Source organism: Dasypus novemcinctus, chromosome 2 (genome assembly GCF_030445035.2).
Source record: "Dasypus novemcinctus isolate mDasNov1 chromosome 2, mDasNov1.1.hap2, whole genome shotgun sequence".
NCBI lineage: Eukaryota > Metazoa > Chordata > Mammalia > Cingulata > Dasypodidae > Dasypus > Dasypus novemcinctus.
The window spans coordinates 133,594,035-133,619,656 of record NC_080674.1 but is presented as its reverse complement, the minus strand read 5'-3'; the positions used below and the strand labels follow the sequence as shown (position 1 = coordinate 133,619,656).

The window sequence follows — 25,622 nt, the reverse complement described above, 5'->3', positions numbered from 1 at the left end:
TTGGAAAACTTGTAAAACTCGGTCAGAACTGAGAACCCGATGAGGTGGGTGAGTGTCAGTGCTCTTCTGTGAACTGAAACTGGGTACCTGGACATGTGCCTGTCACCTCTGCAGCCCTCAGCACCTCATTTGTTCAGGAAGAACAGGCTGCATAGTTGAAGTGACTGAGACCTGTGGGCTGATACATGATTGTTTGTGGGCATTTTTACGGGCTCTCATACCATTCAGTAATGTAAACCAGATAATTTCAGAGTTCTTCATGCATCTGGTTCAATGACAGTGAAGGAAGCCAGGAATGATGGGAGTCAAAGTTGATTGTAAACTTGTATTCTCTATCCCTGAGTATGAGAGGGTCTTTTGGGCAAGTTGGGGGTGGGATGGGGATCCTATCCTCTTTTAATGCCTTTTTAGATTACACTCATTCCCATGACCATTCCCGAAAAGGCCTTTGGGAAAAGTAGGGTTTCCGTGGCTGTTTTCATTTAGCCCAAAAGTGGTATTAAAGGTGTAGGCCTGGGTCACTGTCATCCTTGGAGACCGGGGAGGGCAGGTAAAGAGGCTGGTCCTAGGGTTGATCTATAATGATGACACGCTTTAAAATCTAAGGCCAAGTGTCAAAGAGCACAGAGAGCATGAGCAATGTAAAAAGACATGGATCAGAGAGGGATGGATCCTCTCACAGGACCCAGCATCCATTGAGAAGGGAGGCCATCTTAGTTTGATCCTTCCATTGGCCACTGACTTTTGTGATGAGGCCATGTTATTTGATTTTCCATGAGCAAAACTTAACTAGCATTAGCTAAGCATTTGCTCTGTGCTGGTCCCTATTATAAGTTTCCAATATAGACTACCTTTTCAAATCCTCAGTTACCATAGAAGGAAAGTACCATTCTTTGTTCACAATTTAGAGATGAGGAATGTAAGTACAGAGCAATGAAGTTACTTGCTCAGAGTTATCCAGCTGTTTCGCAGCAGAGCTGGGGTTGGAGCCCAGGCAGCTGGGCCCTGGAGCCTGTACCAGGAACCACTACACTGTGCTGCCTTTGTGAACTGAGCAGAAGTGGTTTTTCCAAATTAAAGGCAGAACTCTAGAATGAACCCACCTCTGTAGCATGTACTCATTATTCACTTTGAGTTACTCACTTTGGCATCCGAAGAACATCCTAGGAAAGCTCAAAGGACCGTGCTCTGCCTCAGACTGCAGTTATGCGTAGCCACTTTGGTGTTGGCTGCAGGTTAACTTCCCTCCTCTTATCCTACCACCGTATTTGAAAGAGAAATGAAAGGAACCTCTGGGTCGACAAAAGTGTCCTAACCTGGTGCAAAAGACATCATTTGTCTAGAAAGTAAAATTGGTGTCATTTCAAAGATATTTCTGTTCCTAATGGTGTGGGATGGTTTTTAGTTTTTGACTGATGGTTTGCCTAACCCGTTCAAGGCAAAAATAACCTTTTGCCCATTCTCATACACTTTCAGCTCTGGGCCATACCCAGCTGCTTTGGTAGCAGACACCCCCTACTTCTGTATGTTGGCAAAAGTAGTGACCCCAGTGCTCATGAGTATCCCAGACTCCTACACCAGCCCCCACTGCCAAGTGCAAGTGTTGATCTAAGGGATTCTAAAGCAGCTCCCACTGGGGAGGATCCAGTGGACCCAGAGCTTGTGGGCCATCGCGTGGTGGTGGTTTCCAGCCAGTGACCAGCAGGTGCCCCTCCTTCTCTTGCAGCCCCTTCAATGACCGGCCAATGTGCAGGATCTGTCACGAGGGCAGCAGCCAAGAGGACTTGCTCTCTCCGTGTGAATGTACCGGGACCTTGGGGACAATTCATCGCAGCTGCTTGGAACACTGGCTCTCGTCCTCAAACACCAGCTACTGTGAACTCTGCCACTTCAGGTTTGCAGTCGAGCGCAAACCGCGGCCGTTAGTGGAGGTCAGTAAGTGGGGCATGTCCTGAGAACTTAGCTCTAATGAGCAAATGATGTCTGCTTTTATGCCCAGGATCACAAACCCTGTGCAGCTCCACTGAAGCACAGTAATAGCTGGGGGTGGGGGCACCGGGAGGGAGAGAGACAGCATGCTATAGCTCACTGGGGAGCCAGCAGAAGAAGGATGACCTCCATTATAGTAAAGACAAGAGAGCAGAAGAAATCAGTGTATCAGTGTGAGGAGGAAGAGGAAGTTTAGAGACTTGATCTTCATTTTCAGTCCCCATGAAGTGATGGAAACAGATCAAACACTTTTCTCTTTGGACACCATCTGCCTGACTTGAAGCAAAAGATAAATGGGCATTTGGGTTGCATATTCTGAGAGGCCTTCATGAAAAAATACAGCTGCATAGGGTAATGGTTATAAACTCAGATTTCCTGGGTTTGAATCCCACTCCACTACTTATATTTCTGTGACCTTGGGCAAGTTACTTCACCTCTTGGAATTATGATGAGGAATAAAAGAGTTAATATTTGTAACGCACATATGAATGTTTGCATTTTTGAAAAGTCTCTCCTGTGAAATTATACACAAACTTTTTTTTGGCTAATAATGTCATATTAGAATTGCATTTCTTAAAAGCTGGTGCTGTCAGCCCAGCCTTTAAAATTGCAGGACATTGTCTTTCATGTTTCTGGAGGCACATGATTCTTCTCTAGACCCAGAGTCTGGTCTTACTATAGCTGGAGGAATTAAAAAATGTCATTGGACTATCCTTCCCTCTCCTCCAGTCCCAACTTCCGCTAGTCATTTAAACATTGGGTATTGACAACAGTATATACTCTAACATGTTATGAAGCAGAGCTAGGTGAAAGAAGGCCAGGACATCAGGTTTGTAGTCCAGACCTGCTCTTAACCTTCGCCTTATTTCTGCAGCTAACCCAATGACACCCTGCAATTAAATGCAGAGCTAGAAAGAAAGAAACGTTTCTCAGAAACCATCTATGTAAACAATTTGTTAGTACATATATGCATTCTGTTGGTTTTGACCTTGAAAACGTAATTAGAACTTATAACAGGAACCTATTTTAGCTATTGACTGACTTGCCAAAAGGCACAAAATTTATTTGACTTGGCCCAATAGACTCCATGCTTTTCTTAAGACTATGGATCAGGTGTCTCTTATCCATCCTGATGCTTGACAACCACTTTCAGAAATTCATATTTGTAGAGTGCCCACTGGGGATTGGCTCAATGCCAGATTCTTTGGGATTTAACACTTCAAAACCTCTCTGTGGAGGGGAAAAAAGAATGATTAAGATTAAATAATAAACAAAGGAGATGATTTCTCATGCCCAACAGCAAAAGTAAAAAGAAGCCTATTTCTCCTTTGCAGAAACTTTTTGGAGTGTCCCTGAGTTGATATCGTAGCTTCTCTAGGAATTTGGTTTCCCAGAGTGAGGCAACCCTGCTTTTAAATGGGTTCCATACATCCTTCTTCTTTACTGTTATTTTCCCAGTAAAGACTTTTACTTTTGCTTATAAAAATCCCAGTGTGTGTTCATAAAATAAACAATGAAGGATGCTGTGTATGCATGCCTGTGCATGTGTACAGATGCACATCTTCGTTTTTCCCAGATAACGTGTGTGTGTCAAATTACATCACACAGTGAGCCTTTCTATCTCAGAGAGGGAAATATGTACCCCCACTCAGAGGTATCTTCAAAGTTGCCTGTGACATGCCACAGACAGACTCCAGGATCTTGGGAAACTGTCATTAAATGAGAAAGCAAGGCAATTGACCTTGAGAATGTGTGAGGTGCTCTGAGAGATTTAGGGCTTCACCTACAAAAACTTCTCCCAAACGGTCACCAGTGGTGAAATTTTCATTGCACAAATGGAATGTGACATTTTTCAGAGTTAATGATGATTGAACAAGTTGAAAGTGAAAGGCAAACCTCCTCAAGTTGGGAGAGACTGGCCATTTGATCATCCCATGGCGACATGAACTTGCTGTTTGACCACAAGCAATAAAAAAGTTGTCTGTGGTTTCTCAGCTGGAGGACAAATGAGAACCAGGTGCAGGCAGATTGTTAAACAAATTACATATTACTAATTGATTTTTTCCCTCTTACCAAAGGACAGGTTTATTCATAGTCAGTATTTTTCAAAATTTTTAACACCATATTAACATGCATTTTTTTTTCAGTAAAAGCAAAATCTACTTATTTGTAGATTTTGTAGGACTGTTACTTTATTTCTCACTTTTACTCTTTTAATTGCTTTAGTCATTACTCTATTTTCCAGTTGGATCTTCCTTCTCATTAAAGCAAGAACATGCCATAACGTTTAATGTCAACACTGAGTAACAATAACAGCTCCTATTGCTAGAGGAAGCAGTTGAAAAAGCCATTTATAAACATTGTCAGCATCCAGGCATTAACATTGGTTGGAATTACTTTAACACCTCAGACTTGCACTCTTCTGTTGATTCTCTGTACTCTCTCATTGTAGGTAACCCTTCATCATCCTTTATACCACATCTCCTAAGATACTTTCTTTTCTGTACTCTGCAGTGAGCAGTTGGATGTTCATTTTTAACTGGTCAGGATCCCAGGCCTGTTGTATATACTACAGAAAGTCTTCTCCTCTCTCCAAGGGTGAATTTCTACTCATAATGGCCAAATCAGTGGGCTGGTTTTATCAGCATCTCCACTGGATATCACCTCCCAATTTTGCCACTGACCATCTATGCAGTTTTCCCAGTTTCTCTGAGTTGCAGTATGGAGGAAGGTGAGCTAGAAGCTCTCCATGACATCTTTTGGTCTCTATAACCTTAAAAAGTTCTTGTGCAAAAAAGAAAAAAAACAACAAAAAAAAAACTTAAAATGGGCATTTATATGGTATTAAGTTATACCTCAATAAGTTGATTTTATGTATGTGCCTGTGTGTGGGTGTGGGTGCGCCTACTTGCTAACTTATCTATGTGTCTAGACTAAATCTTTTAGTCTCCTTTTGTAAGTTCATCACCAGTTTTACACTCTATTTTCTTGCTGCAAGTGAGCCAGTTTAGTAAAAACTACTTTCAACCCAAGAAAGTTATATTGAGATCATCTCAGTTATTCAGACGTGGGTGAATTTCCTTAGTAGTTCAGCTAAAACCAGTCCCATAAAGTCTGTGTGCAGTCATGTGAAGCTTGAAAGCATTCACACGATACACAGCAAAATGGAAGAGCAGACAGAACAAATGCATTTCACACCTCTGTGCCTTAGTCCTTCAATCTACTTAGTTTTTGTTGATGATAAAAAAATGTATCCACTGGTTATTTGTAGGATAAGTTATCTCCAAGAATAATAACAAAGTCAAACATAGTAAACAGATATTCACTAGCCATGAAAGGAGTCTCTGAATGGCTAGGCTGGGTGGTGGTGTCCTCCCCCTGGCTCTCCAGCCTACTCATTTTTCGCTTTCTTCATTTCTCTCTGTAAGTTGAGCTCTGCTACCTTTTTTTTTTTTCCCCAAACCAAGGGTAAAATACAATAAACCCATAAAAATACCATGATTTGTTCCCAAAAATGAGTGCCTTACCTTCAGACTATTACCATAATTACATATCTGTCTGACCAGTTTGCCAAGGAAGCCCATCATTTTAGTATGTTCAAGCAGAGTGCTTGCAACACCAGTTTCTAATGATAGAAATATTTACCATTAGAGTTTCCTAGGACTTGTAACAGTAAAACCCGCCCTTCCCAGGAAACTCATGAAGTAATAAATCAGCTCAACAATGTTGTGATTAAAATGAAAAAGCCAGGAAATGGTGGAAATCTGGAGGAAAGGCTTCCTAGGATCTGATCTTCCTCAGAGCAGGAAGACATGGTGATTTTTCACAGAGAGAGTGATTAGGTTTCCGCATTTCTATTTCTTTTACACAGACCCAGCTGAATGCTGAGAACTGTATGAACAATTTAAAAACTGTTCCCTATGTGTCAGAGGTTTAGCTAGACTGAAACTGAGTGTTTTCACACATATCAGTTACCCAAAACAAAGGGATATAAAGCTAGGGAGATTAGGATTAAGGGTTTTTTCCAAACTTTTTTATTTATAAATCTTTTTTTTTCAAGTCACCAGAGGAAAATGATTTGAAAATGTGCCCTGGATTCAGTGTAATCTGTAACTACACAGCAGGGAGGAGAGTTGAACTTCTGGAAAGCAACCACTTTATACCTTCACACTTACTTTTTAATAGATCAAGATCATTTAAATCCTCCAATACGTATATATGAGATTTCAGTGGGAACATGGCTGGACTTTTATTGTAGTGAGTTTTGGTTTTCTTTGGTTTTTAATATCTGGATTTAAGTTAAAACATGAGCTTTTTGTTTCAGAGTATTCATTTTCATCAGCAAACTTGTGTAGCATTGAGGTAATTAAGAAATGATACCATAGGGGATAGAAACTGATTCCAGGAGCTTCACGGGCCTGAGGCCACCATTCCTTTCCTGGTCGCGGGCAGGCCAGCTCCTCCCATTCTAACCTGCGAGCACAGTCGGTGATTGGGAAATGGTTAGACCATAATCACAGCGAGAGGCCACCAATAATTACCTGTTGATTAAGTAAATGAATGAGTGAATGGAGAACCTCCCCTCGCCAGATCCCAGTTGCAAGCCATAGATTATATTTTCTCCTGATGGATGTAAATTTTAAAAAGTGACTCCTTTCCCTTAGATCTAAGACAGACACAATTGGACAGGACTTATATTACACATACTGGCAACACTGGTTTGAGCCATATAACAAATAAAAATGATGCTTTTGAAAAATCCTGACTCTTCACCCAGTCATCAGTCCTCCATCAGCTTTTGAGACGTGACATGTGGCTAGAGCCCCTCATATATACTAGAATCAGTACGGAGCCAACTGTGCCCTTTAGGTGCTTGGCAGGGAAATATTTGCCTGGATTGGTGAATTATGGCTAGGGGTGAGGAGTTCAGGCCAAATTGGAAAACTCAGGTTCAGTTAACATATAGGAAGCTTCTTGGAAGCCAAGCATTGTGCATACAAACTCTTCATCCTCTCCATAACCTTGGGGGATAGAGATCACATTACGATCTTTATTCCAAAACAGATTCACAGCCATTATGTTAGATGTTCAAAATCCCTCAGTGAGTAAGAAGTAAGAAGATCAAGCTTCTCTCTCCTACTCTATGTTGTGTCCTGGCAGGACAAAATGGAAGAGAAGTCCACATCCCAGGGTCTGTGAAATGGAATGTGGGAGGGATTTGGGTGAATCCGCCTGGCAGTCCCACTTTCCGCTCTCATATCTACCACACATTTGCTGTCACCTGAGATCAAGGGAGGGCAGGCACAGGCTCTACTTGCCCCAACAGTCCAGGCTTTAGTCCCTCCTTCCAGGCTGTGTCTACCTGAGGTAGCTCTCCCTTCAGGTGAGGCCAAGGCTTCACAGAGCAGAACAAGGAGTTGTAGCATGAGAAAGAGAAGAAATGTCAAGTACCAAAAGGGGAGTATGTTGAGGGACAGTGCGTGTATTTTATGGATAATGGAGTGAAGGCCTTCCCACTGAATGAAATTTATGCCTTGCCAAGCAGGGCTTAACGTCACCAGTGCCACTGCTGTTCTGTGACTGGGCTAGGGCAGCAAACCTTGGATTCCTCTCTTGGCCATCTAGTACCTGCAGTGAAAACTTGAACTTTCTCTTTGTGCTTCAGTTTCCTCACCAGGGCAATAAAGCAGGGGCCACAAATTGGCAACTTCATCAAGCACACAGATGGGTTTTATAGTATCAACACTTTTTTTAAGGAATTTGAGTACCTTAAGGTGGGACATGCACCCTCCAGTCCCCCCACCCCTGCCCTTTGGCTTACACCCACCCGGCCTCTTCACCCTCTTATATTATCAGGGTTGGGTGATTTCTTCCACCTTTAAAAGACTTTTCTGTACTCTACATTTCTCTATACTAGCATCTTGTTTTCAAAGTATTAAATTGAACCTAGTGAACTTCCTCTTTTAAACTTGCCCATTGTAATTCAAAATCTCAAGGTAAACGAATGCTAAGAGAGGGTGTACCAGCATGGACAGTGGTGAGAATAACAGTGGTTCTAACGTGTTTACAGCATGCCTGAGGGTGGGCAAAGTGTGTCCTTGACCTTTGGTAAGGTCCTGAGCAGGCCTTCCATCAGGCCACCCTGTCTCCTCGTGGGTCTGTGCCCCATCCTTTGTGCCAGAAGTTTAGATGACATGCCTGATTACCGAACCCCAACACTCCCTCATCTTGCAGTTGTTCAGGCTTGAGATTTTCCCGTGGTTTTGGTAGTTAATTTGGCATTTGCTTCGTTACTTAAAGTTTAGTTACAAAGAAGCTGTTTTAAGGTATCTATTAAATTCACAGCTTGCTTCATTAAAAATCACTTCATTAAAAAAGCAAGCTAACCAAAGTGTTCCCTTGGCCGTGCCAGATGGAAGGGAGTTAAATGTGTGGTGCCTGTGTTTTCAACCCTTCCACTGCTGGTAAAGGATTAATTTGGAGGGAGAATCCAGTTCCATGCATAAAAAGAATTACATGACCAGCTTCTATTATTTTAAAATTGTCCTGATGCTTGCAGTGAACTTGAGTTGAAGTACAAGTTAGATTCACGTTCTCAAGAGGACTTTTTTCAGTCATAGTAGCTGCCTTCCTCCTTTCCCTGTTTGAGGACTTCTATGAGCAGACATGCAAGTGTGTCACGCAACATTTTAAATTTTTGTTTATTTTGTGTTTACTAATATAGAGAGCAGGACAAAGAATAATGTAACAAACAGGTGTGTATCCACCACCCTGAATTAACAAATGTTAGCGTTTTGTGAGTGACATACCTTTCAAAGGAACAGCCTCTTGGGGGCAGAGAGAATGTCTGTAGTCTCCACTAATTCACCATCAGGTATCCTCAAATACAAGAGAAAATTCAGCAAAGCTTTCCTTAAGCACATGAGCCAAGAATAAAAGGAATGTAAACAAAATGAGACAGATAGTACTGAAAGATTCCCGGATGATTTGGACTAACTCCAAATGTAAGAACAAATAATATAGGAACTGTTGGCAGCCAAGAGATTCACTACTTGAAAGGCAAACAATTGGGATTTGTTATTTGGGAGTTAGGGGTGATGGTGGTGGTAGAGGTGAAAGTGTCCCTGGGCAGCCAGGAGAACTTTGTAAAGAGAAATTGGAGAGCAAAGCAGTGAAATGTCACTGAATAACTACAGCTAGTATTCATCTTTCTCCTAAGTCCTGCTGAAATAACAAGGCACAATTCGTTCTCAGGAACTGCCCTGTGCAGGGTGCAGCATGCCTGGTTAACTGAAGAGGGACATAAATTGCAGAAGCCTTAGTGCAGATTTCAAAAGTAGAGCTTTAGGATATGCATAGAACTCCCTGCCAAGGGCTTCTCCCAGCCTCCCCTTGCCTTTTCAGTTTTAAGTGTCAACAACTGCCTTTTAACTCCGAAGAAATAATACACATTTCCAAACAAATAATGGTGTGAAATATTGTTAGCAGTACATGGTTATGGTTAAATCCTGCATAATGGTCAATTGTATTTGAATGAGCAAAGCTGAGAAGTATCTTCAGTAGGAAATGAGAGATCAGTGGTCCTGCATTCACTGAATAACACTTCTGCTATGCCTGTTTATGATAAAAGCTTCATTTTCCTGGAATAGCACAGATCTTGCCGTGACATTCCAATCCAGTGGCATGAATTAATTTATATTGAGTCCATCTGTTTTTATCGTTTAGATGGTTTTTTCCTTCTTGAATTATGTTAGCCCATTTCATTGTTCAGCCTAGGTAAAGGGGAACTATTACATGCTATACACTTTATTTAATTATCTTATTTCAGCATCTCAGGTCCCACTATCCATTTTGTAGATAAGAAAGCTGAAGCTCAGAGGCATTACGTCAGTCTTCAGAGATCTTAAGGAACTTGGGGCCACAGGGCTAGACAGTGAAGGCAGAAGAAAATCCAGGCCACCGAGGTCCAAAGTCCCTGCCTTTCCCACCACACCAGGACTGTCTTCCAGTCCCTCACTGACACACGCACATGTGCACACAGAGTTGAGGTTTAAGGACTTCTTTACCAAAACCCAGCCTGGCCAAGCAGTTAGATGTGCTTCAAAAAGGAAAGGATGGAAAAGAAAATGAAGGTTAAAGCCTTGGTTTCCTCTTTTGTTGAATTTATCTGTTAAATCCTGAACTGTGTCAAACTGAGTGCTGGGAGGCACAGCATTGCTTCTCTGCCTCTCTGACTCTCTGGTCTAGTTGCGAAACAAAGCTTTGGATACACCACTCTATCAGAAGCCACAAAGTCATTCTTGGTTCCCAAGGAGTTTTACATATCCTTTCTTTTTTCTTCTCATATAAATTACTTTTTCTCTGCATTTGAGTCTTCATTTTGAGTCATTATGTCACCAGCTTCTTATGAGATTTCTCCCAAGTGAGAGATGTTGTTAGAAAGCTTGGCGAACTCAAAACTATTAAGAGCCCTTTTCTCCTTTCACAAACAGTTGTGAAGTTTAATCGCTCATAATGTAGGTTGTACACATTTGTGAGTAAATTTCTTTAAAGACTGTCATCTAGGTAATTCAAGTTGATAAAACTTGTTTTGCCAGTCATAAAGGAAAATACTGGTTTTTCTCTTGAATTATTTGTGTAATTGCTTCAACTCTTTGCCTCACTTTTTAACAGGTGCAGCAGACTTGGGGGAAGATAAGAAAAGATCCCTTTCTAGGCTTCTGACTTTGCTTTCCTCCTCTATTTTTCACTAAGCATGTATTTCTATGCCATGCCTCATCATTACCTACCTATTCTTGAAGAGATAGGAACCACATGAGACTGGGGTAAAACCCTGTTTTTGCAATCCTTTATTACAGGTTTAGAGGGATGGATTTATACTGTGAGGGAATATGAAAAGAAAGTTGCATTTGAGTTTGTATAATACAAAAGAGAAAAATAAGATGGCTTTTGAAGCCTTTAGTTTAGAATACTGAAAACAAATTTAACTCTTATGTATGCTGCTTATGAAAATGTAAAGATGTTGTGAAGATTGAGGTCAGATTAAAAAAGGAAACAAAATATTTTCTACTCATTATTTTATCACTGCTTTGCTTGCAGTGATGCTATTTGAAACAAAAGGTTGGAATAAATAGGCTCAAAATCTTTTAGGGCTCTGAGAGAAAACTGGCTCATAAGAAATGTTGGCAAGTAGGAGCAGCAGGAAATTTGTAGAATGAAACTAACAGCCTTGTTAGGAGCTATGTCTGGGAAGACTCAGTAAATGCAGGAATTGGGAGATGAAGGGAAGGTATTGTAGCCTTTCCCAATAATTTGCCTACTTATGTAGACTTGCTTCTTTATTTTAGAGTTGGTAGATGATGGGGGAAAAGGGATGGTGGTAGGTGGAAGTAATAAAATGGCTCTGTTATTTTTCTAAACACTGGCTCATCTACTTAAAATCAATGACTTCAATATTGAAACTAAGTCATTCATTCATCAAAATACACACATTTCCAACTGTTTTTTAGAACATTCCTGACAAATGTTTATCTGAAAAATAACACCATCAGATGAGTATGTGGCAAGGCAAAAGGAGATTATCTGCAAAAGGGAATTTTATACGAGATGGAGGGATTCTGTAGGGAAATCTACTGGACTCCAAAATTTTGTTTTAACCAAGGCGCTTTCCAATCTCAGACTTTTTAGCAGCTTTGTTCACATTCCACACCCATATTAATTTACCATTTAAAATGTACAATTCAGTAGTTTTTAGTATATTTACAGAACTATATAACCATCACCACAATCAATTTTAGAACACTTTCATCACCCCAAAATGAAACCCGCCTAAAGAAACCTTAGGTGACCCTCCCCAATTCCCAATCCTCTCAGCCCTGGGCAACCACTAATATATGTTCTGTCCCTGTAGATTTGCCTCTTCTGGACATTTCATATAAATGTAATCATAGAACATGTGGTGCTTTGTGACTGGCTTCCTTCACTTAGCGTAATGTTTTCGAGGTCCGGTCTCAGATTTTATCTTACCCTTAATATTTATTAATATTTCCGATTCCTTGTCATCAGCCTATTTATCTTAATATACTACCACCACTAATAGATACTATTTATTGGGCCTTTACCCTGAGCCAGTGTTCTAGGCACTTAATCCTCTCTGTGTTTATAACCATCTCCATTTTAGAGGTGAGGAAACCAGTCCAAAGAAGTTAATAGTTTTCCCCTCTTAAATTTTTGCCTTTTCCCTGTTATAGTTTGTGATGAAACCTTGTTCATTTTTTTACTATTTTATGGATGTCATTTGTACATTCAGTTTTCACATTGTCTGAATTTTTGCCATCTTTACTCAGTAAGAGCCCTTTTCTTCCTTTAAACCCATTAATTTAATTTGATTGCTTTTTTGATTCCACTGTCCTGGGCCATCTAAAAATATACAATTAATTTTTAATCACATTTTGTACCCAGGATATATATATTTTATATATATATATATATATATATATATATATATATATATTTTTTTTTTTTTTTTTTTTTAAACTGGGGCCAAAGAATACATGTTGGATTCTCAGATAGCAATCAAATCCTATTGCCCAAATTCTTAAATTCATCAAACCTTTGAAAGTTGGCCTAGGACTATGTTAAAGTTGACCAAGCACTATCTTAAAACATTTTAAGGAAGTGTTCTAAAACTGTACTTCTTACCCTTTCTGGAGTCTCATATTTTTGAGAATTCGCTAAAAGATTGAACTCTCTCCCCTGCAATGCACAGACACCCGGTATTCATATGCATTTTCAAGGGGTCATATGTTTTTCAGAATTCCTGCACCGTAAGTTAAGGACCCCTGATCTGGAGGAGTGGGTACATAAACTACAAGGAAACATGTAATCTTTCCAAAAATTTCTCCTGCAACCTTAAATGTCTTCATGAAAAATTATAGAAGTTTCTCAACATTTCACTGATGTATCCACTTACAAATTCCCCCTCCCTCAGTGCTACAACAGTGGCTGTGATTTGTTGATCTTTAAGGGAGAGATGGGTGATTCAGTTACACACACATACAGGGACTAGGCTAGTTTTTAACTTGGGTTCTTCCATGGTTGGCTTGGTTCTGTCAGAGGAACACCTGGCGATCATATGTCTCAGGATCACCCAAGCTAAACATGTACGTGGGTCTCCCCATTGGAGAAGACCTTTGCCACAGACAGCAACTGTGTTCATCCAGTTGGCCTCCCTCTTGCCCTTCTGTAAATGCCACTCCTGATGTCATGACCCGAGTCATTTGAGCTGTTGCCCTAAAGTATGCTCCCTGAAGACAACTCAGTGAGATGTGTAGCAAAATGGTCTACAAACATTGAGCATAATCAAGAGAAGTAACCCTAGCAAAATGGAAAATGTTTGTGCCCTCATATAACACTGGACATATCTTTACCTGGTATATTGATATTCTGGGCAGCAGAATATATCTTCATAGCTAATGAAGGATATCCAAGAAGTCCTGGGGAGGATTCGATGCAAATGGCTGGGGAGGCCTGGACAGGAAGTGGGAAAGTAATCTAGATATGGGGAGGCTAAGAAGAGGCAGGTCTGAAATCTTGAAAATCACGAAGAGCATGGACAATGTAATCATGAATGCGTAGCATGTTCCAAATTACTTGAGTCATAGTGTGCTCCCTTTCAAATTTGAGGGCAGGGAGTTTCAAAATAAGGAGGTACTACACACTGTGGCTCATGGACTTGTCATTTCTTCAAGTGGAGCCTTGAGCATTCCAAATCATTAGTTGTTAGGATGTTCCTGCTGTCAGGAGGGTCAGCTTGGCCCTCCTAAATACTTGGGGCCCTTGAGGGGAGCAAACACTGGACTATAGGAATCATGACTCTAAAACTTCCTCTTTTCTCAGATTTCTTCCCTCTAGCAGAAGTGCTCCTCTTTCTCCAAGCATTCCCATTCTTGATTTCTTTTGTAGTATTTAGCCCAGGTATCATATTTCATTAAAATCCCTCTGCCGTACTCAACTGGGATAGTTTTCTTACATTCCCACTACACTGGAGTGACAAATTTTTAAGTGTGGCCCCATTTTGAATCTGATTTCTTTCTCTCTATATATATATGTAGATATTCCTTTTAACATTTCCAGTTATCAAAGTGGAGATTTGTTATCCTTACTGGTATTTTCATCCTATTGTCTTCTTTTGCCCATTGTTCCCAGGGCTGGGGGCTCTTACTTGGTACCCTGTCCTGGTACCTTTTACCCACTTGTACGGAAGGTGATTATTTGAATGTTCAGAAACCTGGGCACCAAGATCAGGCAGCAGAGCAGGCATTAAATGTCGGTGACCTCACAGTCCAGAGAGGTCTGTGGAGGGCCTGGAGAGTCAAGGGGAATGGGAGCTGCTGTTTGTGTCCTGTTTATAAAAGACTGTGTGGTGTGACTCCATTGTCTCCCAAAGTAGATAATTTCTATTTTTCACACTGTTCATTTTACTTATCAATTTCTTCTGGAAATTTCTGTTTCCTGGCTCTCCATCATTTCTTGGTTGTTTATCTCTTCTTCTTATGTTTCTGGCTTACGTTGACCACACATGCCACAGGATTCTGCAGTAATTTCTCGTATTTCAGATGAACTATCTCCATTTGGCTGCCATCAGTTCTACTGATGATCCAAAATACTTACAGAGAAATGATTCCCACTTTACTTATATCTGAAGTTGTAAATGAATATGTAAAATTATTTTGCCATCTCATCCTGCTGTGCTGCTAACCTTATCTTTGGAAAATTTCAAACTGTTAGTGTGAGTGTATGTAGCATTTGTTTAAATAATGCCAGAGCCAGATTGTGTGACAAACACGAATATAGTATTTACAGAGCAATATAGCCCCTTAATTGGCTTATTGGCCTAAGTCCTCCAGGGAGCGTCATGAATCTTCGATATCTTTGAATATGACTTGTGCATCAGCCAAATCACAGCTGTGAATGCCAGACTAACTACTAAGCATGTGTCTGGAGCAAAAATTACTTTTTCTGAAATAAATCAGAAGAATCCAGATGTAAATATGTAGCATGTCTGTATTTCTGTTAAATTCATCTGTCTTCTACCTGAAGCAAGCCTCTGCTTCAGAAGGATTTACTTATTTCTTCAGTTAATGTTATCAATCACAATTTAGATGTTTTAGGAAATGGGAATATAGCTGTGGATAGGTGTAGAAGAATTTTTTGTTCTACTAGAGCTTACCTTCTACAGGAGAAAATACAGAATAAACAAGTACATAAACAGGTTTACTTCTGATAGTGATAAAAAGTTTAAAGGAAACAAGTTGTTGTGGTAAAGAATGAACAGGGCACGGGTCTGCTCTGTGGTCTGGGAAGACCTCTCTGGAGAGGTAACTATTGAGCAGAGATGTGAACGATGAGAAGGAACCAGCTAAGGGAAGAAGAGTTCCAAGCAGAGGGAGCAGCTGCTTCAAAGGTCCTGAGGCAGAAACTTCTTGGTTTGGTATTTTCCAAGCAGGGAAAAACACTGCAGAGGAGCTTTGTGTGAGAGGTCAGAGGGGCTAGATTTGAGGACCATGGACTGCCTTTTCAGTCTGGATCACTTTTCAAAATGATATTTTTAATTGCATAAAACAAAATACATAGGAATGCGATTACTTTAAAATATAGTTATCAAAATATTTATAAGACAAAGTTGTGATATAAAATGTAAGTGCTTTTTTATAACATAAAATAACAAAATTTTTTGCCAGATTTTAGTAACTCTGAAGTAGCAATATTTCAAGATAGCTCCCTCCAACAGCCGTAATGTGCTATAAAAACAGTGTGATTCCTACTGGTGACAAAGTCACAGGTACGGCTAATACCGCGGTGATTTTTCTGCATAACTCAAGGAAATGCTAAATTAAAGGAAATATGAAATAAAGGTTATGAAAATTGTTCCCATCCAAATTCACAGATCCTGTGAATTCTTTCCACAGAGCCGTTGTGAGTCTGGGAATCTCAGGGTCCAAACAGCTGGACTAAATCATGCAAGACTTTGTAGGCCATGGTAGTAAGGCATTAGGCCAAGTGTGATGAGAGCCACCGAGACATTTTAAGCAGAAATGATGTGATCTGACGGCTCTGTAGAAACTGGATTATGAGATAGCAGGAATGGAAGCAGTGGAGAATTAGGACGCTGTTAGGGTGGTTTGGGTGAAAGATGAGGGTGGCTTGGAAAAGAGTAGGGGCACTAGAGATAGGGCATTATGAACATATTCAAGGTGTGTTCTAGAAGAACTACAGGACTTGCTGATAGATTGGATGCAGAGAAAGGGGAATGAGGAAAGATAGAAACAATGGTAGTATGGGGATGGTTTACCAGAGCCGCCGGGTGTTGGTGTTGCCACACACTGGTATGGGACAGACTGGGAGAGGAATTAGTTTGTGGGAGTGTTTGGGTGGTGGAGGCTGGAATCCAGGGCCCATTGTGGATCTTGTAAATTTTGAGATATTTATAACACAAATGGAGAGATACAAGTAAGCAGCTAATACACAAGCCTGGAACTCAGAAGAGAATTGGGCTGAAGGAGCTACATACACTCTTTAGTTGAACCTGATGTTTTGAATGGAAATGTGAACCTAAAGAGTTTGGTAGCATCACTCTAACAACTAGAGAGGATCTTTCACCACTCCTCAAAGTTGCACCCTCCTTACTCCACTGAGGGAGACCTCCATTTTGACTACCCCAGGGAGGTGGAAAAGCTTGATAAAGGTCACACATCATTTCGGGGACCACAGGTTTTGGAGGGTTGTACAACTGGAAGCAGTGTCCATTCTCCTGCATCCATGCCAATGCTTTATTCCCTGAAGAGTGTTACTTCTCCAGTTTAGTCTATTGTAAAGTAAACAAAAATTAGGATCACTATTTTATGTAGTTTATGTAGTGCAAAAGCAAACTGGAGGAAAGAGTAAAATGAGCATTATGCTAGAGGATTCCGATACTGGCTCCTCTACCATGCAACCTTGAGCAAATAATTAACTTCACTGAGTCTTAATATTCTGATCCAAAAATGGGAATAATAATACCACGTGGTGTTATTAAATTCAGTAAAATTATCTAACACATAATAGGCATTCACTATATATTTTTGGTTGTACTAGAATTGCATAATTTTTAAATGGACAGTTGATATTGTCTATTTTTCAAAATATTTCAAGGTAGTTTTCTTCTAGAATAAAATAGTACTTGGGACTAAAACAATACAAAGGACCTTGATAATTCTTATGCTATTGCATGAACAATGAAAAAAATAGATGGTATTCCATAGTTATGTGCATCTTCGAAAAAAAGCTCAAACAGAAAGTACATGTTTTTCATTTTTCATATTGTAGCAACAAAGCAATGTGTGGCTAAAGTATTTCTTTTAGAAACCTAAAAAGAGCCATATATAGGGAATGCTTTCTGTAGTCTAGAAGACTAAAAGCAGTGGACTTTACAGCTTGATGTTTACATGCCAACAAAGTTTCTCCTTGAGCAATCAGAATTAATATTCTAAGTTGGTTTCTAATCAAGGCTACTGGCATTTCAGATGTTTATTCATTCATTTTCATTAAGCATCTACTATGCTCCAGCACTTTTCTTGGATCAGGGCATACAAGAATGAAGTCCCTGCAATCGTTGAACTTTCATTGACGTGAGGAGTGAAAAATGAACAAGTGGATATTTTCTCATTGATGTTTGTGACATTATTCACGATTGCCGAAAGATAGACGCAAGCCAAACAACCATCCCTCAATGAATGAATAAATAAACTGTGCTATATGCATACAAAGGAATATTATTCAGCTGTAAAAAGGAATGAAGTCCTGATACATGCGACAACATGGATGAATCTTGAAGGCATCATGTTGAGTGAAATAACCAGACACAAACAAATATTGTATGATCTCACTGATATGAAATAATTAGAATAAGGCAACTCAGAGTCAGAATCTAGAATATAGGTTACCCAGGAACAGGGTAGGGTTGGGAATGGGAAGTTAAGGCTTAAAATGAAGGGTTCCTATTTGGAACGATTGGAAATGTTTTGGTAACGGCTGGTGGTGATGGTGGCACAACATTGGGAACATAATTTAATAGCGCTGAAATATATATCTGAGTGTGGTTAAAAGGGAAAGGTTGTATATAGGATAACAATAAAACTTAAAAAAAAAAACAAAAAAACATGGAACTACACTACTCAGAGGACCCTAAGTTCAATTATAAAAATGTGCTGTCGTCAGTTTTAACAAACGTTCCACACTACTCAGAGGACCCTAAGTTCAATTATAAAAATGTGCTGTCGTCAGTTTTAACAAACGTTCCACACCAATGTGAGGTGTTAATAATAGGGTGTCTATGGGAATCCTGTATTTTATGCCTGGTTGTTTTGTAAACCCACAACTTCTCCAATAAAGAAAAAAAATGAGCAAGTAAACAGACAGAGGAAGGGAGGGAAGGAATTGCCTCTTTCAGCCCAGTTTGCAGGTGCAAGGAGTGTTTTCAGTGAGTAGATGTCATTTGAGCTGAGACCTAAATGACAAGAAGGAGCCAGCCAGGAAAGGATATGGGCAGAGCACATTCCCTTTATTAGAACAGACATGTGTAAAGGTTGAAATTGAGGGGGGAGAAGTCGTAGGAGATGCGACTGGAGAGGTATGCAGGGATGAGTTCAGGTCTGTCAGGTCTTGTAGGCCCAAGTAAAAAGTTGGGACTTTTAGTCTAAGCGCATTGGAGAGTTTTAAGCAAATGAGTAATAGGATCCAATTTACATTCTTACAAGTTCACTGTTGTTTTGGAAAGGGACTCCCAGTAGGAGATTATGGTGGCCTGAACAGGGACAGCAGCAGTAGGACTGGAGAGAAGTGGCTAGGTTCCAGATTAGGTTGAGTAGAGCCAGCAGGATCTACTGAAGGGTTAACTGTGTGAACTAAGACATAGAAAAGGGGAAACGGACTTGGCTCAGTGGTTAGGGCGTCTGTCTACCACATGGGAGGTCCGCAGTTCAAACCCCGGGCCTCCTTGACCCATGTGGAGCTGGCCCATGCGCAGTGCTGATGCGCGCAAGGAGTGCCCTGCCACGCAGAGGCCCTACACGGGGACACCCATGTGCAAGGAGTGCGCCCCATAAGGAGAGCTGCCCAGCGCAAAAGAAAGTGCAGCCTGCCCAGGAATGGTGCCGCACACATGGAGAGCTGACACACAAGATGACACAACAAAAAGAAACACAGATTCCCATGCCGCTGACAACAGAAGCGGACGAAGAAACAACACGCAGCAAATAGACACAGAGAACAGACAACCGGGGTGGGGGGAAGGGGAAATAAATAAATAAATCCTTAAAAAAAAAAGACACAGAAAAGAATAAGGATGCCTGAGCTACTGGGTAGATGGTAGGTTGTTACTGATGTGAAGAAGACTTGGAGAAAAAAGCATTGTGAGGTGGTGCTAAATCAAGAGTGTTTTGGACAGATTAAGTTTGAGTTTTCTCTCAAGTCAATTAGTCATGTAAGTGGAGACTTTGAACGGGCTGTTAAATATGCAGGTCTGAGCTTTGGAAAGAGGCCAAGGTTAGAAATTGACATTTTAGGGTCATGAACAAATCCTCTGTAAAGTTCTCATTCGAGGTGCTTTATTTCAAGCCTGGTTTGATAGATATCTGGGGCAATTCATCTCCTTAGGTCCTCTGGAGTCAAAATTGCCTTCTGTGTGACTTCAGTTGACCTGGTATTTCATTGACACATTGTGGAGTTCAGAGATTTAACATTTTCTTTATTTCTTTTTGTTTTCTTTGTTTCAATTTACTGTAATGCATGGTTTCCAGGTTTCATCTTCAGTTTTAAGTCATGCAAAGGACCTGTCACATTTCTTTTAATCACCGCATTGCCTGTTTCAAATTCCAGCTTCCCAGGCCAGCAAGATAGGTTAGTATAGTTGGCTTGGAGAACAAGCCATCCCAAGAGAAGCATTTGGTTAATAACTCTACCAAATGACAGGTTAACAGGACACACTCAGGCAGATAAACTCAAGTGAGTAAACATTATAAGATAGTGCCTCCCCTCCCCACACAGGTTCCAAAAATGTATGGTTTCACTTCTAACAGTTTCTTTCATTCTCATGATGATTTCTCATTAAGGAGATTCATGGGAAAAGTTGTAATCGATCAGTGCTTTTAGCCACCAGAGTATAATCTTGTTCTAATACAAACTGACCTGCAGGATGTCCTGTCTAACATTGGGGATTTAAACAGATTAACTCAGAGCCTGAGAGGCAAAATCTAATGTCTTATAGCACCACAGTTGCTTTATCCCTACCCACTAGTAGGGATTTAACACATTGACATTGTCATTAGACACAACCTACATTAACCCACCTTGAAAGTAACCACTAGTGCCTGGCTCACCTTGAATGTACCTTTACAGCCAGTGAGTAATGTGGTGTCACTGGCAGTAGACGCTTGGTTTAATTCCCTCTACTATCTCAGGCCCTGCAGAGCTGATTAGAATGGCGAGTCGGGGAGGGGGACGGTTGTTGTTGTTGTATTTCTTTCCAAAGGTAGAGCAGCCTCAGGTTTGGGACCAGTTAGTGATTGGAATGCAATCTCAAGAGAAAAACAGGCAGCTCATTGCCAGGGCTTTCAGAAAGCTCAGTCTCTACCTGTGTCATGTTTTCGCTGAAGCCAGAAAACAAAAGGCAGGAAGGGTGCCTGGGCTGCCACAGATCCCCTGGCCCCAGCGGGGTGGGCCTGCAGCCCGAAGATGCCCAACACGCTAGTATTCTCAGTCCTAATCTTGGTTTTTAAAATACAGCTAACCATCAAGTATACACTAAGGACTAATATTAAACTAAAGACTCCTCACAAATGGTATTTTTGCTGCAAAAGCTGCCCAGAAGTGGCAAGATAAATTGGCATCTCACAAGAGAGGAACTATGAAAAGTAAATATTCCTTTTCATCCTGATTAGAACGGTTAAGGTGAAATCCTCCTTTTCCCTATCCATTCACTACCCTTCTTTGGTTGTTTTTTTTTTTAAATAAGACTAGTATAGTCTAGTGACTTGGAACACAGTCTTTGGAGATAGACTGAATGGACCAAATCTAAATCCAATCTTGTCCAGGTTGCTTAATTTCTCTTGGCCTCATTTTCCTATCTATAAAATGCTTGTGACAATAATAGTTCCACTCTCAAAGAATACTAAGGAGTAAATGAGTTATTACAAGTAAGCATATAAGACTGTGCCTGGCATATATTAATGGCTGAGTAAACACAAGCTATTATCACTCATTCAACATTCATTAAATACCTACTGTGTGGCTGGCACTGTGATGTAAAGATGAGAGCACACCCTCCAGGCAAGTGGAAAGTTGAACACTCAAGCAAGCCTGCTTTCTGCCTCTGTCTGCTCTTTATTGAGCGGTTAGAAGATGAGGATACAGAATAGGCATACTTGCCAATTGATGATAAATGTAACTGATAAGAAAGAAGCTATATAAGAGCCAGCAATGTAATGGAACAATAATTGAGGAGACTAACCTTTTGTCTATTTTGAACGAGGCCAAAATGGATGATGATGTAGCTGAGATGCAACACCCAGAAACTGGTCTTCACTGTGGCTTGGTAAAAGAATTAAAACAGACCAAGGAACAGTAGCCTAACATTGTTTTATAAAATTACCACGATAAGGTCGCAGACAACATACAAACATCCAGCCACCCTGTACCCAATAAAACAGCAAGACATACTGTGTCCCACTTAGCTAAAAATTTGCAAAAGTCTAACACCGCCTCATACACACACACAAAAGTGTGATTTGGTGCAGTAAGAAAATGTAAATAAAGCAAGTGACCTCTAATACCAACCGTCTACCTCTAGGTAAGTTACAAAGCTCTGCCCTCCAGAGTCCACATCTGTGAAATGGGGCTAAGGGTAGCTCCTCCCTCCCAGGGTAAATCCCGGGCCCCTAGTGCTGAGCCTCCCCCATCACAGCAGATGCTCAGGGGTGTTTCCGCTGCCGTCGTTTCCTCCCCGGCTCCCCGTCTTGTGCTCTATGTGTCTGCGTACACATGTGTCTGTCTCACTCTGTGTCTCTGTATATATTTTGTACACTATATATACATTATTTTTTTACACAAGTAATCCATGTTCATTTTAGAAAAATAAGGAAACACATACAAAAAGAAAAATTAAAAACCATCCATAATTCCACCACTAAGAAAAGCCACTATTTTGCTGGGTATCCTTCTGGGCTTTGACTGTGTCAATATACAAATATATACCGTTACAAATACAGGATCATACATACACAAATTCTCCCCAGTAGAATTCTTTTTCTCTTCAGAAATTAAGTTACAATTTGGTGGTCCTTTTTAATTTACATAAATTCCATAATTTCCCTATTGCTGGAAATTTAGGCTGTTATCGAAATTTCTCTGTTAGAAACTGCTGGTCTAAACACCATTGTTGAGCTTATCTGGATACTTAGCCAGTGGTTCTTCCCACAGTGCAGGGTGTTTTTTTCTCAATTACAGATTATTACCACCGTTTTTGCTCACAGGGCCTGCATTTCTGTAAGGAATGATTAATACCTGGGGTTCTGAAGCCACAGGTTTTAACATAATAGTAACTGTTAAAATCACCCCACACCTACATATGGCCAACACACAACTGCTAAGCAAAAAAAAAAATTGTGCTAATAAGGTACAGAGTCCAGGTTATATACATCATGGATGTATATAAAATGATCAGCAAAATTTCCAAAAATACAGAAGATCAAAAAACATTTAGAAAACAGGAAGCTGGGAACAAACAATAATAATTTCTCATTTGCCTCTGAACATTTATTTTACATCAGCCAGATATAAATCATGATTTGTAATTACCCCTTCTGAACCTGAATCATTTCATTGGGTAATGTCAAGGGCCACATAGATAAGAAAAGTACTAAGTCATTTTTTTCCCTCATCATTGCTTTTTTTTTTTGTCTTTATTTTTTAAATGTTACATTCAAAAAATATGAGGTCCCCATATACCCCCCACCCCTCACCCCCCTCCTCCCCCCATAGCAACAATCACCTCCATCATCATGAGACATTCATTGCATTTGGTGAATACATCTCTGAGCACCGCTGCACCTCATGGTCAATGGTCCACATCATAGCCCACACTCTCCCACGTTCCATCCAGTGGGCCCTGGGGGGACATACAATGTCCGGTAACTGTCCCTGCAGCACCACCCAGGACAACTCCAAGTCCAGAAAACGCCCCCACATCACATCTCTTCCTCCCACTCCCTATCCCCAGCAGTTACCATGGCCACTTTCTCCACACCAGTGCCACATTTTCTTTGATTACTAAGTCATTTTTAATAAAACATGTCCAGAATTCCCTAGCAAAAGCCACTGAGGGGCGTCATCAGCACCGAGGTGAGCCGGGTCTGGTGCCTGTGCCCCTGGGCCGCTGACTTGTCGGGGGCCTTCTACGTTGCAAAACCACATGAGGGTACAGAGAAGAGCATGCCAGGCTTCCAGATCTGCTTCTAGGGAAACTCTAAACTGTGAGGGAGGTTGTGTTGCTACAATTCAGGCACCATTGTTCAAGAATCTGGATTCCTGAAAGTCTTGCAATTTTAATTCTCACTGATAACACGTTTGCATAAAGAGTGAAGCTATCCTGATACTCTTCTCAGTTCAGCCTCCCACTCACCCAGGGCAGCCGTGTGGCCTCACTGAGCTTCTAGCATTAGGATAATACCTGATTTCTGCTCTCTTTATCATAGCAATAGTCACAGTATTTAGGCAAGAAAATGTTAATTAATAAGTCCCCTTTGAATTTCCTTTAAGCTGCTGAAATATCTCAGGTGGTACGACAACACATGGCAGGGTTAATATCAGTTGTACCTGATTGTTTTGGTATTTAAAGATTTATAATGCTGGACATATATTTACAGACCATTCAACTTCCCATTACCTCTCTTTTAACATTATTAATGCCCATTTTTGAGCTGAGGCACACTTCTTTCAGCATCTCATGCCATTTCCAAGGTGGGTCATCCCTGGAAGGTGGTATGTTGGGGATAGAAATCATTAAATATTTGCCTAATGCAAACATTCAAGAAACGGCAACTCCTGGAACATTTTTCTTCTGTACCTTTTCTTCCTGCCTCTTCTGCCCTTTCCTCATTGCTCTTTCCTCAACTTGCTTGCCTCTTTCAGCTCTTCTGTTTCTTTCTTCATTTCTTGAGTATGGCCTTCCCTTTCCTCTCCAGTCAGCCCCACCCCCTTTCGTCTTCCCTGGCATGGCCCTTTCCCTCCTGCCAGTGGTTTTATGGAAGCTGTCATGTTGTAGCAGTTGAGAGAGGGTCAATTATTTGCGTATAGAAAGACCATGACTCAGGAATTATTTTGAGAAGGAAAAATGGTTTATTGACGGCCGGCTGGACTCCGGAAATTTCTGTTTCAAACCCGAGCCCGGAACAAGATTTTCAAGTTCCTTTTATGCAGGGTGGGGAGTCAAATGGTGCTTTTATCAAAGAAAACTACTTTCTTTGTTAGTTAAGTCTTTGCCTGGGTACCAGGTAGGTTTTGAATTAACATATTGCCCATACCTCAGGTGAACTTGAATTAGCATCTTGCCCACATTCTGTCTGGATGCAACCTTGAATACACATTCAGTCTTACATCCTTTCTGAACATTCAAAGCCCATATCACTTAACTGGATTTCTAGAGACTAGGCACACTTGGATACAGAATTAGATGATTTTGAATTTATGCACAGGCTATATTGTATTTCCCATTCGAGGCCAAGTCCAAGTTCCCTTAAGTTTCGGCATCACCACCATCAGAGTTTCCCTGGACTGATTGGTATGTATATAGAGTTTGCATTGCTAAATTGCTTCCTGGGACTGGAGTCGTTGCCATGGTCACCAAGGGTAGGACTGCAGCCTCTTACCATTCCACATCCACAAGTCAGGACAGACAGTTTAGGTTAAGGTTATCTCTGAGGAGACAAAGAGCCTCCCACCCATAGCCCACATCGTCACCCTGGGCACTTGGGGTATCCCCTCAGTAGCCTCAGGGTTCCTGTTGGGGGAGTCAGCCCACAGCACGCTTCACAGGCAGACAATACAAGGCCCCCCTGTCTGTCGGTGGTAGGGACAAGATGGAATGCAGAGCTAGCCAGTGTCTCTCCCACCCCCACCCCATCTTCTGTGTTTTATCCCACTTCTCTGAACCTCCTGGCCTCTCTTGTTACTCCATGAGAACAGTAAAATGGGAATGTCAACTTACTTGGGGACATGTTTCAATGCTAATGTAAAGAAAAGCCACCATGCTTCATTACCAGTGTGTACTGACACCAATATATAAGCATTTTCCTGGAGTGGATTATGAAAAACATTTCAGCAGACATCCAACAATTTCCACATGGAAGGACAACTACCCTTTTTTTCTTACTAGAGGAATTCTCATCTTTAGTTCTTTCACCATGCATAAAGTTTTCCCCCTCTTGTTTCATGATTGGTTCAGTCAAGATGGTAGCACAACTAAGATGTTGGGGACGGTCCTAAGTGAGGAGGTTCAGGTCCTGAAAAGCAAGGAGGGGGCATTACTGAGTTCCCAGGGT

The 25,622-nt window shown here is 40.9% G+C and overlaps 1 protein-coding gene across 1 annotated transcript in view; it reads left to right on the top strand.

Moving 5' to 3' along the window:
* MARCHF3 (membrane associated ring-CH-type finger 3) overlaps positions 1 to 25,622 on the top strand; it is a 154,116-nt gene that overhangs the window by 119,239 nt on the left and 9,255 nt on the right. The window contains exon 3 of the mRNA XM_004448155.5: positions 1,727 to 1,931. Within this exon, the coding sequence (XP_004448212.1) occupies positions 1,727 to 1,931 (205 nt within the window). The remainder of the gene's footprint in view (positions 1 to 1,726; positions 1,932 to 25,622) is intronic.